At 42.7% G+C, this 19,982-nt stretch overlaps 1 protein-coding gene across 2 annotated transcripts in view; it reads right to left on the bottom strand.

Moving 5' to 3' along the window:
- Positions 1 to 19,454, bottom strand: part of LOC311118947 (protein AF-10-like) — a 58,878-nt gene extending 39,424 nt beyond the window's left edge. Inside the window, exons 1-7 of one of the 2 annotated variants that reach the window (XM_084193696.1) lie at positions 19,087 to 19,454; positions 13,090 to 13,169; positions 10,440 to 10,494; positions 6,447 to 6,556; positions 6,269 to 6,372; positions 5,183 to 5,276; positions 926 to 1,018 (exon numbers count right to left, since the gene is read on the bottom strand). In XM_084193696.1, coding sequence (XP_084049822.1) covers positions 926 to 1,018; positions 5,183 to 5,276; positions 6,269 to 6,372; positions 6,447 to 6,556; positions 10,440 to 10,494; positions 13,090 to 13,169; positions 19,087 to 19,249 — 699 coding nt within the window. In that variant the 5' untranslated portion in view covers positions 19,250 to 19,454. The remainder of the gene's footprint in view (positions 1 to 925; positions 1,019 to 5,182; positions 5,277 to 6,268; positions 6,373 to 6,446; positions 6,557 to 10,439; positions 10,495 to 13,089; positions 13,170 to 19,086) is intronic. The other variant, XM_084193697.1, reaches the window with a different exon arrangement.
- Between the last annotated feature and the right edge of the window lie 528 nt (positions 19,455 to 19,982).

Below are 19,982 nucleotides of genomic sequence, written 5' to 3'. Positions count from 1 at the left end.
ATAACATAAAGGTTTACATACCAAATTTCATGACCCCATGTGCATATGTTCAGTTATTAGTGCCCTGGTGTGATATGGTGCCATCTAGTGGTGTAGCATGGCCGAGTTTGAATGCAGCAACTATTCATTCTCAAATTAATTAGAGGCTAATTAATTGAGTCTATATACCAAATTTGGAGTCAATCTGATTTATGGTTCATGAGAAGATCTTTAAAGTATTTTTAGCTAGCATATGTCCTAACGTGCATCGATTAGGTACAGTGCGGCCATATTTGAATGCAGCATAAAAAAAAATATGTAAGCCATTAAAGACTAATGAAATGAGTCTAAATACAAAATCTGGAGTGAATCTGACGTATGATTCATGAGGAGAAGATGATTGCAGATTATTTTGAGCATTATCGTTACATATGCAAAGAATGAGTTGTTAATAGTTTCTTGTTTTTTTTAGATATCAGCACCAAATTCAGTGTGGTTCATTTTAGGGACGTCCATGATAGCGATGACAAGTTTCAAGTTGATAGGCCACTGTGGAGTGGATTTACAGTGGTTTAAATGGACACGTGAAATCATATTTTTTATTTGACAATAACGCATCCATCTTTTGACCAATCACTTAGCTTTTCTCCAACTAAGTTAAGACATGTATCTACATACTGGTGTCATTTTGTCCTATGGTTTTTGAGAATGCATTTTATCTTCGCTGTGAACCCCAAAAAAATTTTGAAACCCGACCTAGGACATAAACTCACTCAAGCCAACTAACTTAGCTAGGGCATTTATATCCTTAGCTGTATCTCTGTGCTGTGTGTTGTTCCCTCTGTCTACAGTAGGTGAGTGTGTGTATGTTCAGAGAGGGCGTATGGTTGCTGTGTCCATCACAGTCACGTAGAAATAGAGTTACTAGATGTTGGGGCTACCTTACCTTGTTGTCTTGGTGGTCAGGGGGTTTATCCGAACACTGAGAGGAAGAGTCACTAAGGCTCTGAGCCCTACTACCTCGGGCCCTGCTCCTTCGCTAAAAGGTAGAGAGGAACTTCACGTTACTAGAGTAGACCCAAGCTAAATAATGACTAAATAAATACATGAAAGCTAAATAATAAAAAATAACTAGAAAGTAGACGGACAGAAGACCTAAGTTAAATAAAGACCAAATTAATAAATAAAGGAAAGCTAAATATAGGTTTATTAATATAGTAAAACAAAATATCAACAAAGAGACATGGTTGTACAAAAAAAAAAAAAAAAAAAGAGGCATTATCATGAAATGGTGATTTGGAGCACAGGCAAATGCATCTCCTTCTATATTATGCACACACGCACACTGAAGGGACCCTTCCCCTGTTCTACCTCTCTCAGGCGCAATATACCAGCAGCAGACTATTTCAAGTTGATTAGATTTACCACCAATCTATTCAAGGAAACAAACATTGAGCTAGACCCATTCTTGTTTACTGTAAGAAAACACCATAATTATTTATGGCCCCATTGACCGCATAAAGAGGAGTATTAATTTCAAAACATCACAATGTCACTAGTCCCAACAAGAAGACAAATCCAGTAAATGTCACTCATCAACCCATGTGGCGTCTTATGAAATCCATTCTAATAACATTGGTTTGTCTGTCCTTGATTCCTCGTGCGTTTCTCATCTCCTCTATGCTGTACCAGCCTAATTACATCAGGCCATACAAAGCCATTACACAGGTTCAATAGCATTTCTTAACAAGCATTTGTTAACATTGTGTGTGTGTGTGTGTGTGTGTGTGTGTGTGTGTGTGTGTGTGTGTGTGTGTGTGTGTGTGTGTGTGTGTGTGTGTGTGTGTGTGTGTGTGTGTGTGTGTGTGTGTGTGTGTGTGTGTTAGTGCTGAGCGATTAGTGCTTTTTGAGGTCGGTTCAGTTTCGGTTCAGTTAGTAACAAATAATCACGTTTTCGATTTAGCTATTACTTTATTTTAAATTTTTTATTAAATGCATTATGAAATAATGACAAAATGATTTGAGCTTTTTAATGGGTTTCCAAAGCAAAAAATTGTGAACATTCAATTGCCAAAACATTCAATTGTCTCGGTCTGGTCCACATTGGGTAGACATTAATAGAGAATTAGGAAATTACTATGAAATAATAAAATATTTCAATTCTGTATATAAATTAGTTATTTGATTACTATTATTTTTCATTCCTTAAATTCTTAATCTCATCTCTGCACAGGCAGTACCAGCCAGACAATCAACAATTTAACGTTATCTCTGTGCTCCCCATAAGGTACGGTCTTGGACCAATTTAGCTAAGCTAGTAGCTAGCTGGCTATAAATAGTAGCTGCCTAAGTATGCTGCAGAGCTGTCTGATGAAATCATTTGACTAGTTCTTTAAAGTAAATAAGGCATAATTTTAAGACTGCTTATTACCAACTACTACAACTTTCAATCGAGCAGAGCTACAGTGGGGGAAAAAAGTATTTAGTCAGCCACCAATTGTGCAAGTTCTCCCACTTAAAAAGAGGAGAGAGGCCTGTAATTTTCATCATAGGTACACGTCAACTATGACAGACAAAATGAGAATTTTTTCCCAGAAAATCACATTGTAGGATTTTTAATGAATTTTTTTGCAAATTATGGTGGAAAATAAGTATTTGGTCAATAACAAAAGTTTCTCAATACTTTGTTGTATACCCTTTGTTGGCAATGACACAGGTCAAACGTGTTCTGTAAGTCTTCACAAGGTTTTCACACACTGTTGCTGGTATTTTGGCCCATTCCTCCATGCAGATCTCCTCTAGAGCAGTGATGTTTTGGGGCTGTCGCTGGGCAACACAGACTTTCAACTCCCTCCAAAGATTTTCTATGGGGTTGAGATCTGGAGACTGGCTAGGCCACTCCAGGAACTTGAAATGCTTCTTACGAAGCCACTCCTTCGTTGCCCGGGCGGTGTGTTTGGGATCATTGTCATGCTGAAAGACCCAGCCACGTTTCATCTTCAATGCCCTTGCTGATGGAAGGAGGTTTTCACTCAAAATCTCACGATACATGGCCCCATTCATTCTTTCCTTTACACGGATCAGTCGTCCTGGTCCCTTTGCAGAAAAACAGCCCCAAAGCATGATGTTTCCACCCCCATGCTTCACAGTAGGTATGGTGTTCTTTGGATGCAACTCAGCATTCTTTGTCCTCCAAACACGACGAGTTGAGTTTTTACCAAAAAGTTCTATTTTGGTTTCATCTGACCATATGACATTCTCCCAATCCTCTTCTGGATCATCCAAATGCACTCTAGCAAACTTCAGACAGGCCTGGACATGTACTGGCTTAAGCAGGGGGACACGTCTGGCACTGCAGGATTTGAGTCCCTGGCGGCGTAGTGTGTTACTGATGGTAGGCTTTGTTACTTTGGTCCCAGCTCTCTGCAGGTCATTCACTAGGTCCCCCCGTGTGGTTCTGGGATTTTTGCTCACCGTTCTTGTGATCATTTTGACCCCACGGGGTGAGATCTTGCGTGGAGCCCCAGATCGAGGGAGATTATCAGTGGTCTTGTATGTCTTCCATTTCCTAATAATTGCTCCCACAGTTGATTTCTTCAAACCAAGCTGCTTACCTATTGCAGATTCAGTCTTCCCAGCCTGGTGCAGGTCTACAATTTTGTTTCTGGTGTCCTTTGACAGCTCTTTGGTCTTGGCCATAGTGGAGTTTGGAGTGTGACTGTTTGAGGTTGTGGACAGGTGTCTTTTATACTGATAACAAGTTCAAACAGGTGCCATTAATACAGGTAACGGGTGGAGGACAGAGGAGCCTCTTAAAGAAGAAGTTACAGGTCTGTGAGAGCCAGAAATTTTGCTTGTTTTCAGGTGACCAAATACTTATTTTCCACCATAATTTGCAAATAAATTCATTAACAATCCTACAATGTGATTTTCTGGAGAAAAAAATTCTCAATTTGTCTGTCATAGTTGATGTGTACCTATGATGAAAGTTACAGGCCTCTCTCATCTTGCACAATAGCTGGCTGACTAAATACATTTCCCCCCCCACTGTACCTCACGAACTGTCTCTATCCCTCGTCGTTGTGTTTATTCCTCTCCCATGCGCTCTGTGTGTAGGCTATCCGTCTCTGTTCGAGCCGGAAAGAACATGCGCAATGGATTATGGTCATTGTAGTTAATTACCACATTTCTCAGCTGAACTAGGTAGAATATTTGCCTAATGAAAACTACAACTCCCTGTAGCCCAGCGTCCCACATAGTTCTTGGAATTCAAGTAATTGAACCGAAGTCGGTCAATTAGTTGTTTAATAACCGGGGGGGAAATGTGTGTGTGCGTGTGTATTTTCCACCTTGACGGATGTTAGGGGTGGAGCACAAAATCTGCAACACAGCAGGGGCTCTCGCTCCAAAGAGCTCTGAGGGAGTGAAAGAAGGAATGAGAGGGAGAGAGCATGTGTATGTGAGTGGAAGCATTTATACTGTGTCTGTGTGGAATGGTGTATACTTATGTTAATTGGAAAGCATCTCTTTGGCCACTTGTAACCCTAACCCCAGTACCCCTCACCCACAGCCCCCTACCTTCTACCAGCCCCCAAATTCTAACCCGGCATGGGCATAGCACACAGGGAGCTGGGGGGTGGAGGGGACAAAGGGCCTGGGAGGCACTGCTGATTAGATGGGGGTTGATGGGAGAGGGAGGAAGTGGGGCTGGAGGGGGGAGAGGGATGGGGCTGGGGGAGAGAGGTGCTGGAGAGGGGGAAAGAGAGGAGGGGCGAAAGAGGAGAGAGGGAATGGGTTGATGGTTGGAGGGAGAGAGAGAAGGGAGGGAGGGATAGAGAGAGCAAAAGGTAGGGAGAGAAAGAGAGAAGGGAGGGAGGGAGAGAGAGAGGGGCTAGAGGAGGTAGAGATGAACGGATGGCTCCCCTTTCAGTAGGTGTAATTGGCAGAGAAGAATGTCAAGTCATTCAAGAAATGAAAGGTATTCCCCAGTGTGTGTGTGTCCATGGCATGGAGTGCCAGTGTGTGTAGGGGAAATGCGGGCCTTCAAAAAGCTTACAGTTTTTGTTCTGACAGACAGAGGGTTAGGAAGCAAACTAGATTCCAGGTTTTTTAGGTAAGACCACTCTTCTTCCCCCAGCACAGTAAGAACGTTAGGAAAGTGAGACAGAATACACACAGAGAGAGATAGAGAGATATATCTTACCAGTTTGCTGTAGTGGTACTTGCAGTAGCCACAGTACTTGACGTTGTCTGCGTCCGACCCCTGCTCCTCACACAACAACCCAGCAAACTGGGCACTGAGGAGAGGACAGAGAATACGTGTCAAGAGAGAGAAGGGGATAGAGAGATGTGACAAAAAGTGAAAGGAGAAGACATAAGAGACAAGATGATATACACTGAGTGTATAAAACATTAGGAGGAATGGGATTGTCATTAGGACTTGATGCTGTGGTCCATATTATTTATTTATTTAAACCTATGACACCTGTATGTTTCTGCAATTGAAATGCATGTGTGTCTACATCAAAACGTTTTATTTGATGGTGTGTATGTCTGTAAGTTGTTACAGTATGTCTGATATTTGTCTCAAACATTGTTCCCCCTGCTGCTGTCTTGGTTGGACCAGGTCTCTCTTGAAAAAAATATTTGATCTCAATGAGACTAACCTGGATAAATAAAGGTTAAATAAAAAAGAATTAGGAACACCTGCTCTTTCCATCACATAGACTAACCAGGTGAATCCAGGTGAAAGCTATGGTCCCTTATTGATGTCCCTTGTTAAATCCACTTCAATCAGTGTAGATGAAGTGGAGGAGACAGTTTAAAGAAGGATTTATAAGCCTGGAGACAATTCAGACATGGATTGTGTATGTGTGCCATTCAGAAGGTGAATGGGCAAGACAAAAGATTTAAGTGCCTTAGAACGGGGTATGGTAGTAGGTGCCAGGCGCACCGGTTCGAGTGTGTCAAGAACTGCAACGCTGTTGGGTTTTTCACGCTCAACAGTTCCCCGTGTGTATCAAGAACGGTCCACCACCCAAAGGACATCCAGCCAACTTGACAACTGTGGGAAGCATTGGAGTCAACATGGGCCAGCATCCCTGTGGAGCGCTTTCGACACATTTACATTTTAGTCATTTAGCAGACGCTCTTATCCAGAGGAGTCCATGCCCTGACGAATTCAGGCTGTTCTGAGGGAAAAGGGGGGCAACTCAATATTAGGAAGGTGTTCCTAATGTACAGTCAGTGTATATTACATACAAATTGTAGGTTTTTGAATGAAGCTCACCATGTGACATGGAAGGCTTGTCGGCAGCCATGTTTGTTACAGGTCATGCAGGCTCCGGTGGCAGCTTTACTCTCTCTGCCCTGGTCCTCACAGATATAACACTTCTACACACACAGAGGAAAAAACAGTCACACACAGAAATGTAGGGATACAAACAGACAGAGTGAAGTGTGTGTACCTTGTTGTAGCGATCGTGGGGTACAGACTGCAGTACGATGGGTTCCATGGTGGAGACGTTAGCAAACTCCACTTCTGGGATATAGAGGGCACACACCACATGGGCCCAACCTATACACACACAGAGAACAAACATCAGCACACATACTATTACCTATTCAAACACACACCACTTGGGCCCAACCTGCACACAGAGGGAAGAAACAAACAAAATCCCTTTCCATTTCAATCATTGTGTTCCTGGGAATGGGAAAGGTAGCTGACTAACTAGAGCAGGAAAGGGCAGTGGGCCAGTTGAATGAGAGGTCAGATTGTGGTGAATCCTATATCCCCCCCTCTGTTTTCTCCGTTTTCCCTTTATTCCAGGAACAACAATAAGCTTCAACTTACAGTTGAACCTCTGACCTGCCTTTGACCTAGCCGGGGGGTGGGGGGGACAGGGGGGGATGAGAGGGGGAGGAGGAAGAGGGTGTGAAAGGGGATGTTGTTGTTTTGAAGTCCCTCCAAGAATCTGGCAGAGGACTATAAAACAGGGCCATAAAACCATACAGTCTCCATGGACACGAGCATTGACGCACACAAGCTACTTGTTAGTTTGCAAGCTACAGGTAGAAACTTTGTACAGTTGGCTAAACATAGTGGTAAGTAGACCTAATGTACTTTTTTCTCCAACCAATACAGGCCTACCTAGCGAAGTTAGCTAACATTATCCCCTTTTCAACATTGTTTTTACGAGTGTTTAATTATAATTCCTGCTGACAGACATGATATAGGCAACAATGATTGATGGACCATGTCAAATTGGCTAGCTAGCTAATAACAGATCCCGTCAATGTGGCTAGTTAACAAGCTAACTTTCATGGGACAAACTATTGTTTGATTTGCTTGCCATCCGCACATTGACTCGGTACCGGTACCCCCTGTATATAGCCTCATTATTGTTATTTTGTGTTACTTATATATTTTTTACTTTCGTTTATTTAGTAAATATTTTCTTAACACTATTTTCTTAAAACTGCATTGTTGGTTAAGGGCTTGTAAGTAAGCATTTCACGGTAAGGTCTACACCTGTTGAATTCGGCGCATGTGACAAATAAAATTTGATTTTGATTTGATCTATAGTGGCGATGACAGTAGTACGACTGACAACTTTAACAGGACGAGGACTTGCCGATGTCAAGCTCTTTCTAAAAGTCTCATCTCTGATGAAGCAAGCAAATTATGTTGTTTGCCTAGCTAGCTACATGCAAAATGGATAGGTACCTTCACGTATCTGAAATTACATGATTATACATGTTTACTGATCATGAAAAGCAGTTACTTGCTGTAAAGATGATAGAGCTAAATGTGTGCAATTGTTTATCATGGAATAATGTGGACACCTGCTTGTCAAACATCTCATTCCAAAATCATGGGCATTCATATGGAGTTGGTCACCCTTTGCTGCTATAACAGCATCCACACTTCTTGGAAGGCTTTCCACTACATGTTGGAACATTGCTGTGGGGACTTGCTTCCATTCAGCCACAACAGCATTAGTGAGGTCGGGCACTGATGTTGGGCGATTAGGCCTGTCTCGCAGTCGGCGTTCCAATTCATCCTAAAGGTGTTCGATGGGGTTGAGGTCAGGGCTCTGTGCAGGCCAGTCAAGTTCTTCCACACTGATCTCGACCAACCATTTCTGTATGGACCTCGCTTTGTGCATGGGGGCATTGTCATGCTGAAACAGGAAAGGACCTTCCCCAAACTGTTGCCACAAAGTTGGAAGCACTAAATTGTCTAGAATGTCATTGTATGCTATAGCGTTAAGATTTCCCTTCACTGGAACTAAGGGGCCTAGCCCGAACCATGAAAAACAGCCCCAAACCATTATTCCTCCTTCACCAACCTTTACAGTTGGCACTATGCATTGGAGCAGGTAGCGTTCTCCTGGCATCCGCTAAACAAGATTCATCCGTCGGACTGCCAGATGGTGAAGCGTGATTCATCTCTCCAGAAAACGCGTTTCCACTGCTCCAGAGTCCAACGGCGGCGCGCTTTACACCACTCCAGCCGACGCTTGGCATTGCGCATGATCTTAGGCTTGTCTACAGCTGCTCGGCCATGGAAACCCATTTCATGAAGCTCCCGACAAGCAGTTTTTGTGCTGACGTTGCTTCCAGAGGCAGTTTGGAACTTGGTAGTGAGTGTTGCAACCGAGGACAGACGATTTTTACGTACTGTGCGCTTCAGCACTCAGTGGTCCCGTTCTGTGAGCTTGTGTGGCCTACCACTTCGCAGCTGAGCCATTGTTTCTCCTAGACATTTCCACTTCACAATAACAGCACGTACAGTTGACAAGGGCAGCTCTAGCTGGGCAGAAATTTGATGAACTGACTTGTTGGAAAGGTGGCATCCTATGACGGTGCCATGTTGAAAGTCACTGAGCTCTTCAGTAAGGCCATTCTCCTGCCAATGTTTGACTATGGAGATTGCATGGCTGTGTGCTCGATTTGATATACCTGTCAGCAACGGGTGTGGCTGAAATAGCTGAATTCACTAATTTGAAGGGGTGTCCACATACTTTTGTATATATAGTGTACATTCCATCTATGTTTACAGTCTTCGCTGTGACCTCCTGGTGAACCCAGAGAGGAGCTGCCTCACAGCCCTGTTAACCCAAGCCTGGCTCGCCCCCTAATAAACACACACAACAGGAGCACACATCCCATTAATGAGACAAAACAAGCATGTGCTAACCACAGAACCTTGTTAGAGGCCAACAGCCTGTGTGTGTCAATAGTTGATGGGAGTACTCAAATCAAGGAGGCTCCATATCAGCGTTTCACAAACTAGGGGTTGCGACCCCATGTGGGGTTGCCTGATTTGAAAATGGGGTTGCGAGATAAACTCTGGACGAAAAAATAAAATTGGGCTTGGCTCACAGAACCGGGGTTACGTCAGGAACCTCCTGTAGCCACTAGATGTGGTTGTAATAAACAGACCAGTTTCTGTTTTCTTCCTACAAATGTGGCTCTATCTTTTGAACGGTTTAAGCTACAAAATATTATGACCCCATCAATGAAAGATAAGACTCTCAGGAACATGTATGTCTGTTCCCCTCTACAAGGCCCACAAGCCACGCAGGACTCATTCGAACAGAGTGGACAAGACCATGCACTAAACCCAACTGTGGGAAAAAAGAACATCACTAGCTAGGTTTCCATCCTATTGCCAACAGATTTTCATGCAAATATTCTAAAACCTGCATAAAAACAATATGCTCATTTTCCCACCAGAGAAAATTGACTTGTTTGCGGATAAACGGCTGTGCGTGATGACGAGGTGCACATAAAAATACCTTTTGCGGTTCAATTCCCACGTACCGAATACAAAATACAAGTTAAAAGGTTTCCATCGCAATTTCAACTGTGCTGATGGCAGAAACTCGCACATGGCGGAGACTCGCACTTGAGCCTTTTACTTTCGGTTTTGGTCCACCAGCTTCAAAAAGCCGTAAAAATAATATATGTTGTTATTGAAAATGTTTTCAGCAATTTTGATGGTACAATGATTGCCTACAATATTATGTGCTTGTTTTCTCACATAAACTGAAATTGAGCGAACAGTGTAGCAACCAGGAAATGACAGAGCAATTTCTACATTGGCCGCTTGACCCGATTCCCACTAGATAACACAGCCACAAAGTCAGATGCCGGCCCAGCAGCAGAAATCAATAGGCGAATATCACAGCCAATCACAACACTGGCGGGTAAGTAATACTGTGAAGGACTATCGTTCCAATATCACTGAAATTACAATGCAAAATTATATTTAAAAATCCTTCAAGGGACACACAGTGAGACCCAGACCATTGCGAATTCACATGGAATTGTATTACTTTTTCGAAAGGAAAACCGATAAAAATGGCAGTTTAAACCTTAAGAACATTTTCCAATTTGTCACATCCCTACTCACAATATACCTATATCCCAGATAGATAGATGATTCTTACCTCCGTTATCGGTCCTCTTGAGGGCGCCGTCTTTGTGGGGGCACAGCTCACACCTCTGCAGAGAGAGAAACAGGAGGGAGGGAGACACGGGCAATTAGCAAAACTCTTTACCATGGAGATATACAGTGGGGAGAACAAGCATTTGATACACTGCCGATTTTGCAGGTTTTCCTACTTACAAAGCATGTAGAGGTCTGTAATTTTCAAAAATCCAGAAAATCACATTGTATGATTTTTAAGTAATTCATTTGCATTTTATTGCATGACATAAGTATTTGATCACCTACCAACCAGTAAGAATTCCGGCTCTCACAGACCTGTTAGTTTTTCTTTAAGAAGCCCTCCTGTTCTCCACTCATTACCTGTATTAACTGCACCTGTTTGAACTCTTTACCTGTATAAAAGACACCTGTCCACACACTCAATCAAACAGACTCCAACCTCTCCACAATGGCCAAGACCAGAGAGCTGTGTAAGGACATCAGGGATAAAATTGTAGACCTGCACAAGGCTGGGATGGGCTACAGGACAATAGGCAAGCAGCTTGGTGAGAAGGCAACAACTGTTGGCGCTATTATTAGAAAATTGAAGAAGTTCAAGATGACGGTCAATCACCCTCGGTCTGGGGCTCCATGCAAGATCTCACCTCATGGGGCATCAATGATCATGAGGAAGGTGAGGGATCAGCCCAGAACTACATGGCAGGACCTGGTCAATGACCTGAAGAGAGCTGGGACCACAGTCTCAAAGAAAACCATTAGTAACACACTACGCCGTCATGGATTAAAATCCTGCAGCGCACACAAGGTCCCCCTGCTCAAGCCAGTGCATGTCCAGGCCCGTCTGAAGTTTGCCAATGACCATCTGGATGATCCAGAGGAGGAATGGGAGAAGGTCATGTGGTCTGATGAGACAAAAATAGAGCTTTTTGGTCTAAACTCCACTCGCCGTGTTTGGAGGAAAAAGAAGGATGAGTACAACCCCAAGAACACCATCCCAACCGTGAAGCATGGAGGTGGAAACATCATTCTTTGGGGATGCTTTTCTGCAAGGGGGACAGGACGACTGCACCGTATTGAGGGGAGGATGGATGGGGCCATGTATCGTGAGATCTTGGCCAACAACCTCCTTCCCTCAGTAAGAGCATTGAAGATGGGTCGTGGCTGGGTCTTCCAGCATGACAACGACCCGAAACACACAGCCAGGGCAACTAAGGAGTGGCTCCGTAAGAAGCATCTCAAGATCCTGGAGTGGCCTAGCCAGTCTCCAGACCTGAACCCAATAGAAAATCTTTGGAGGGAGCTGAAAGTCCGTATTGCCCAGCGACAGCCCCGAAACCTGAAGGATCTGGAGAAGGTCTGTATGGAGGAGTGGGCCAAAATCCCTGCTGCAGTGTGTGCAAACCTGGTCAAGTCCTACAGGAAACGTATGATCTCTGTAATTGCAAACAAAGGTTTCTGTACCAAATATTAAGTTCTGCTTTTCTGATGTATCAAATACTTATGTCATGCAATAAAATGCAAATTAATTACTTAATTCCATCTCTCACAGTTGAAGTGTACCTATGACAAAAATTACAGACCTCTACATGCTTTTTAAGTAGGAAAACCTGCAAAATCGGCAGTGTATCAAATACTTGTTCTCCCCACTGTATACTATTGATACACACGCAAGCATGTACCCTACCTACTTTCTTTCTCTCTCTCACACACACACTTTTGGGTAATAACTGATCCAACAAATAGGTGTAAGGGGGTTCCACCCCATAGCTTTCACATTCGGTTCTGTCATACTACTATGCGGAAGTGAGGGCCTAGTTGAAATCAAGCCTCAGCTTCTCCTACAGTACAAACACACTATCTACTGCCCAAGACTGCTTCCCTTTCCCATGTGTCTGTGTCTGTGTGAGAGAGTTTTTCCTCTTCCTTTTCCCGCCAGTTTCCGTCCACACAATATCAAAGGAGACTATGACAGCACTGTTTAACCATTTCTACAACCATGATGAGGAAAGGACAGACAAACATGCCGTTTTTCCCCCTATGAGAAATACTCTGGGGTGTTTCTTAGGCATGTCTGTTGCTTCCACGGACATGACCGGCTCTGTCACTGTAATATTAACCAATGTACTACTTGTTTGTTTTGGATTCTTTAATACAAGCACCACATGGTACTCTTTACTACCAGGTAGTAAAGCTGGGTGATATGGACAAAACTCCATATCACCATAAATTAATGTGATAATGCTAAATAGCATAGGTTTAAGTTTATAACATTAATGTGCAAAAAATTCTTTTTTTTTATCCTTTAAACTACTACTAATAGTTGTAGCCATCAATTGTCCCACTAACAATCACCCACATTAGCAAAGTTATTTCATTTCAAACCTCACATTTCTCTAGTATAGGCTACTTATCGTAATGAACAACATATGCAAAACGCCTGCGATAAGTGATCGGTGACAATTTTTGGTTTATTGTCCCAGCTCTACCATGTAGTTGCCAATTGTGTTGAATTATTTGAAGTAAGTACCAGAGAGTACCTATTTATACCACATAATTTCCTAGAAAGTACCAGCTAAATACTAGTGGAAGCTCTATCATAAAATACAGTGCTGAGAATGCATTGTTGATATTCTATTGGTCAGACTCACCACTCTGGCTGCTCTCTCCTGAGATTCACATTTCCTGCAGAACCAGGGTCCAGTGGGCACCTGCACGATGCCATAGCACGCTGCAGAGAGGACAACACTGAGTTATTAACCACAATACCCTCATATCTCACACTAGGGCTGCACAATATGGGCCAAAAAATGTGACGTGATTTTTTTTAACCTTATATTGCGATTTGACTTGCGATATATCTCAAAACAATTGGGTGAACGGTTGGAATCATAAAAATAGAACAATTTATATTAAGAAGCTAAATGTAAAGCAGCATCGTTCTTGTTTGGAACAATCAGATGAGTGCATTTGACCTGACAGAACAGCAAGCAAACTTAGAGAATCTAATAGCGGGGAGGAGGAACTGCTCTGCTTGAGTGACAGGGGGTGAGGCTTTGTGTGTGTGTGTGTGTGTGTGTGTGTGTGTGTGTGTGAAGCAGCAGGTGTAGGCCTATACACCAAGCTCATGGTCAGACTGTTGTTGCCTGATCTGGACCATTCATGGTTGGATTGGAAACGTTTGTAGCTAATGTTCTGTAATATAACAGTGCCTTCGGAAAGTATTCAGACCCCTTGACTTTTTCCACAGTTAGTTAGGTTACAGCCTTATTCTAAACTGTATTATACAAATAAAAAATACAAATATCCCATTTACATAAGTATTCAGACCCTTTACTCAGTACTTTGTTGAAGCACCTTTGGCAGCGATTACAGCCTCGAGTCTTGTTGGGTATGACGCTACAAGCTTGGCACACCTGTATTTGGGGAGTTTCTCCCATCCTTCTCTGCAGATCCTCTCAAGCTTGGTCAGGTTGGATGGGGAGCGTTGCTGCACAACTATTTTCAGGTCTCTCCAGAGATGTTCAATCGGGTTCAAGTCCAGGCTCTGGCTGGGCTACTCAAGGACATTCAGAGACTTGTCCAGAAGCCACTCCGGCGTTGTCTTGGCTGTGTGCTTAGGGTCGTTGTCCTGTTGGAAGGTGAACCTTCGCCCCAGCCTGAGGTCCTGAGCGCTCTGGAGCAGGTTTTCATCAATGATCTCTTTGTACTTTCCTCCGTTCATCTTTGCCTCGATCCTGACTAGTCTCCCAGTCCCTGAAGCTGAAAAACATCCCCATAGCATGATGCTGCCACCACCATGCTTCACCGTAGGGATGGTGCCAGGATTCCTCCAGACGTGACGCTTGGCATTCAGGCCAAAGAGTTCAATGTTGGTTTCATCAGACCAGAGAATCTTGTTTCTCATGATCTGAGAGTCTTTTAGGTGCCTTTTGGCAAACTCCAAGCGGGCTGTCATGTGCCTTTAATGAGGAGTGGCTTCCTTCTGGCCACTCTACCATAAAGGCCTGAATGGTGGACTGCTGCAGAGATGGTTGTCCTTCTCCCATCTCCACAGAGGAATTCTAAAGCTCTGTCAGAGTGACCATCGGATTCTTGGTGACCTCCCTGACCAAGGCCCTTCTCCCCCGATTGCTCGGTTTGGCCGGGCGGCCAGCTCTAGGAAGGGTCTTGGGGGTTCCAAACTTCTTCCATTTAAGAATGATGGAGGCCACTGTGTTCCTGGGGACCTTCAATGCTGCAGAAATGTTTTGGTAACCTTCCCCAGATCTGAGCCTCGACACAATTCCTTCGACCTCATGGATGGGTTTTTGCTCTGACATGCACTCCCAACTGTGGGACCTTATATACAGGTGTAGGCCTTTCCAAATTATGTCCAATCAATTGAATTGACCACAGGTGGACTCCAATCAAGTTGTAGAAACATCTCAAGGATGATCAATGGAAACAGGATGCACCTGAGCTCAATTTCGAGTCTCATAGCAAAGGGTCTGAATACTTATGATAAATAAGGTATTTCTACAAACCTGTTTACGCTTTGTCATTATGGGGTATTGTGTGTAGATTGTTGAGGATTTTTTTTTAAATTCCTTTTAGAATAAGGCTGTAACGTAACAAAATGTATAAAAAGTCAAGGGGTCTGAATACTTTCCAAAGGCACTGTAACTCTGTAATACCAGGTGCAGACACAGTGACTGTACTGACCCAGTGACCTCAGGTAGTGTTCAAACCCTGTACACAGGCAGGCCTACAGTTCTGGGTCATGGAGGCTGGTTATGAGAGTCTGAACATGCTGCACTCCAGATACCTTTGCTGTCCTCTCGGATTATCTCACATCTCAGTCCACGTAATCCACTTTAAATCAACAGTAGGGCTGACCCAATTTAGTCGACTGTTTGGTCGATAGGCTGTTGGTCAACCAAGACTTCTTTAGTCAAGCAGTCGCAATTGCTATTTTTGTTCATGGTGCACAAGACACCGGTCTGATTCGCACCTGTCTGAGTGGACTGATCCATTGCAGAGGCCACGGGGATGGCACAGTCTATTACTCCAAGACATGTTATACTGAAATTGTATATGGTTATATTGTGTAAAAATAATGTTGCAACACTAATAAATCTAATATTATTTTATAACAAATGCGCTTTCTCCCGCGTTGGATACGGTCGCTGTCCGCGGTTCTGAAACATAATCTTCAGTGCGCCGTAGAATTGGTGCCTTTTCCTATGTTGCTATGTGCATTATAGCTAAATTAACCAGCATATTTTGATTGAGAACAATGCGGCAGAGGCAGCAGCAGCAAAGACAAGGAAACAGTCCATGCCTTAGCCTAATTGTCTAAGAAAATTGAGGAGAGAGGAAACCCCAACTTAATTAGGTCTATAATCAATAGCCAAACTGTTAAATGTGCCTGGCTTTATAAATCATCAATATATATCTACAGAAATAAGACAGACCTTGCTTCTGTTGCCTGTTTGAGTGTTTGTTTAATAGCATACTGATTCCGTGAGCACCAAGCCTCATGCAACGGCAAAATGTTGGATAAAGCATTTTCACAGATTGGGCTGTTTTTAATCTTTGCTATGCTGTAATAAAAGGCTACACAAATTGTTTTTGTTAGAACAGACTGGTATAACTTATAACTGATTTACTGTTGTTTACACTGTCCCAAACAGACAGAAAATAATATTGTAATCTAACAGCACCTGTTTGTCATACATAATATACACGCAGCTCTCGCTCCTATACCCTCCTTTTTCTTGATCTCCTTCTTATTGTTATTATTACTATTATTATTATGATCATCATTATAATAAGTAATGTCATTATCATTAGTAGGCTTAGTATAGCAGCCTTGTATAACCACCATCGAGCTGTAGGCCTTAGAGCGCGTCCTGTTTAGTCTTAATACTGTAACTTACTTAGGCCTATATTTCAATATATAGGCTACTGTATCAATCAATGATTCATTCGTTCGTGCCATCACACAGCATACAAGACATTCATGCTTTGAAATGTAATCAAGCATTTTAGTTTTACAATTAAATAACAACGGGAGCTTTAAATAATTAGCCTAAACAATAAACCGCAAACGAATGCATGCAATTGTTTTTAATCTGCTGTAATAAAGGCTTTATATATATTTTGTTAGATCAGACTCTCAGTTACACTTATTTATTTAGTGTTGTTTACACTGTTCCAAATGGTCAGAAAAGGTAATAATATTGTAAACTAACAGCAACTGTTTGGCACACATAATACTCACGCAACGCTTGCTCCTATACCTTCCTTTTTCTTGATCTCTAGTAGTTTCCACAATTATTTCAAATGTCTTCCATAGATCTGACTCCCCTTTCCCTCCTGAGCAACCAGTAAACATTCGCCTGTTTCGAGTTTCTTTTTCATGTCCTCCGCATCCATTTTGCTGTCACGTGTTACTGTGTTCAGAGTTTGTTATAACCAATTTATTGATGTGATTATGATAGACTATAGGTCAGGCCCTATTGGTCACATGCATGCTATGCTTACATGTTTCATGTAGAGAGAGCAAGGGTTGAGGGAAGAGTGAATGTTTTTCCTAAACAAATTAGGGATTTCAGTAACAGAACTTTTCACTCAGAAACAAGTAAGAAACGAAATGGCTGAAATGATTTTGCCGCTTTAGCACGGACAGGACAGAGCAATAAACACTTGCAGTGCTACCTTTTTGCTACAGTAGGGAGGAGAGAGAGACAACGTGGGCCAGTCACACAGGCACTGGCTATCAATTTTTTTCAGCACAGTGTGACCATCAGGCTCTTTCGAGCCATTTGTATGTCTTAATTACTTAATCAAACAGTGTGCTTAAAGCGTCAGACAAGCTCAGTACACATGTAGTTTATCTTATTCAAACACATCGGTTGTGTGTCTATTTATGGAAAAATAAGTTTTAACATTTCGATTGGTCGAAAGAACAGGACGACTCTCGGTCGACCAATATTTTTTTTTTTGGGGGGGGGACAGCCCTAATCAACAGAAATAATCCACTGATAATAAAAAGGGTAACGTTGTCTATTGTTGTGGACAGAGGGGTCAGCGATCGTTATAACAGTGTCACAGTGTGTTGGTTAGCTACTGATTACATTTAGACCTAATTAATTCACATATAAAATGAGTGTGTATTTAATAACATTTTTTTACATTTTAGTCATTTAGCAGACGCTCTTATCCAGAGCGACTTACAGTTAGTGAATACATATATATATATTTTTTATACTGGCCCCCCATGGGAAACGAACCCACAACCCTGGCGTTGCAAACGCCATGCTCTATCAACTGAGCTACATCCCTGCCGGCCATTCCCTCCCCTACCCTGGACGACGCTGGGCCAATTGTGCGCCGCCCATGAGTCTCCCGGTCGCGGCCGGCTGCGACAGAGCCTGGATTCGAACCAGGATCTCTAGTGGCACAGTTAGCACTGCGATGCAGTGCCTTAGACCACTGCGCCACTCAGGAGACAAGGGTCTAAAGCATGTACAAATAGCTGTGTTTAGTTATATGGGTATGAGGGCAGATATTCAAATCACCAGAATTATGACAACTAAGACACGAAGCATGACAATGATCACTAGTTTCTCTCTCTCACAAAGCCAAAATCACAGTATTGACTGGATACCAGTCGGTCAGCCTAGTTCTGATCGTGACTTAAGTCAACAGAATCTGAGTGCCGTTGACATTGTTGTTTGGATCTATGAAAACATCTGTCTTGTTTGGGTGTAGTGTGTTGCAAACAATCTTAAGCTAGCTACATAGCCTGGTTCGTTCTGTATAACAACTTAGCTAGTTCCCTAACAGCGTGGCACTATTGTTTACAAAACGTATCTAGCAATACATAGGCAAATATGATTTAGTAGTTGGCTATCATTACGGATATAATGTGGTAATGTGTATTATTGGGTAAGACAATATAGCTAACATGTTAGCTACATTCTACGAATTGTATAGCCAGGATAATATTACTGCCAATGTTGACAACTGCAGAAATTGTAGTTACTTTAGCAAACTCCATACCTACTAGATAGGAAGGCTAGCTAGGTAGCGTAGGTATGGAGTTGGCTAAAGTAATAAATGTCTGTAGTTGTCAAGATTGGCTGTAATGTTATCCTGGCTATACAATTCGTAGAAATCAGCTAACATGTTAGCTACTTTATCTTACCCAATGATAAACATTACCACTATACGAACGCACAACTGTGGATTGAATAGAACTAACGTTACCTAACTAGCAATATAACCTTGGCTACTGGCTACCTGAATAGTTCGCTATCTAGCTAGCTAATAGCTAAACTAACTAGGGTATGGGCATCACGGAAACCGTTTACCGTTTAAAAACCAAACGGAAGCAAACATTGAAAACGAGCGTTTCTATTGGACAAATGCATGTAGGTCACTCCAGGTTTCGTTCCGTTTGCGTCCATTTAATAAACGTTTTGCAACAGAATCGACGTAATGAATACACCCCAGCTAACGTTGATAGCTAGCCAGCTTCATGGCAGACGATCAGCGAAAGCTAGCCTTAGTGAGTTGTTAGCTAGCTCGCTAACGTTAGTTCTCGGATGTTAGTCAAGCAAATTTCATGTTACATGCATTTGACTTTATTCGGTGTTTACCTTGATGGACTGCAACATTGCAGCCGTGACCGTCACAGTAGACGAGAGGATTTTCTGCCCAACCTCTCTCGTCTGAGCACACGCAGCAACCTCCAATCATCTCCTTCATATTATTCGCCAAAAAGTCGTTGTCCGCTGCCAGGCACAGCTCGCCGGAGACCATCTACGGAGAAAGTGTACATGCGAAGACAACAAAGATGAGCCTAAACCTTTGCAGAAGATCCTCATCTACCCACTGTGACAACGCTTTAGGTCCCACTTGGCCGAAAGGTCATGTTTTAGTCGTGTTTACATTCCGTTTCGACACCGTATTTTTTCCACTTCAGCGAAGGCTACACACGGCGCGAGCGAGAAGAAGCGGCCCGTCGGGAAGTGGAAGTGCGTAATCACTAATGGCCCGTGACAGGGCAGAAAGGATGGATGTGATTGGCTCAGAGAGTGTTGCCAGTGTGCGTGGCGCCATTTTGACTCCACATGGCCTTTTAAAACGAATGTGTTTGCTTTGGAAACTTTTGTAACGCTAGCTACTGCCATGGGTGGTTTTTACAAATGGTGAATTGTGATTGGCAACATTGTATCCACCAAATACCAACATGAGGTATTTAAAAATATGAATTATGCCTACCTTATCATTAAAAAAAACACGTATGACTATTACTCCATTGTTTGTGTAGGCTATTGTTGTCATTGAAGAGTTTGTAAATAGCCTAAAGATGTAGCTAAGGCCTATAGTTTAAAACCATGTTTAGAAAACCTAGACATAATTTTGCTCTCAAAGAATATAATGTCATTCATTGAGCACTAAGACACTGTAGGTATAGAAATCAAATGCTATTTGCATATGAAAATGTCATGGTGCATTGCATGATGCATGTGTGGTCCAAGTTTTTTGTTGG

The sequence above is a fragment of the Coregonus lavaretus genome (assembly GCF_964263955.1).
Source record: "Coregonus lavaretus genome assembly, contig: HAP1_SCAFFOLD_1382, whole genome shotgun sequence".
Lineage (NCBI taxonomy): Eukaryota > Metazoa > Chordata > Actinopteri > Salmoniformes > Salmonidae > Coregonus > Coregonus lavaretus.
This window is presented reverse-complemented; position numbering and strand designations above follow the sequence as displayed.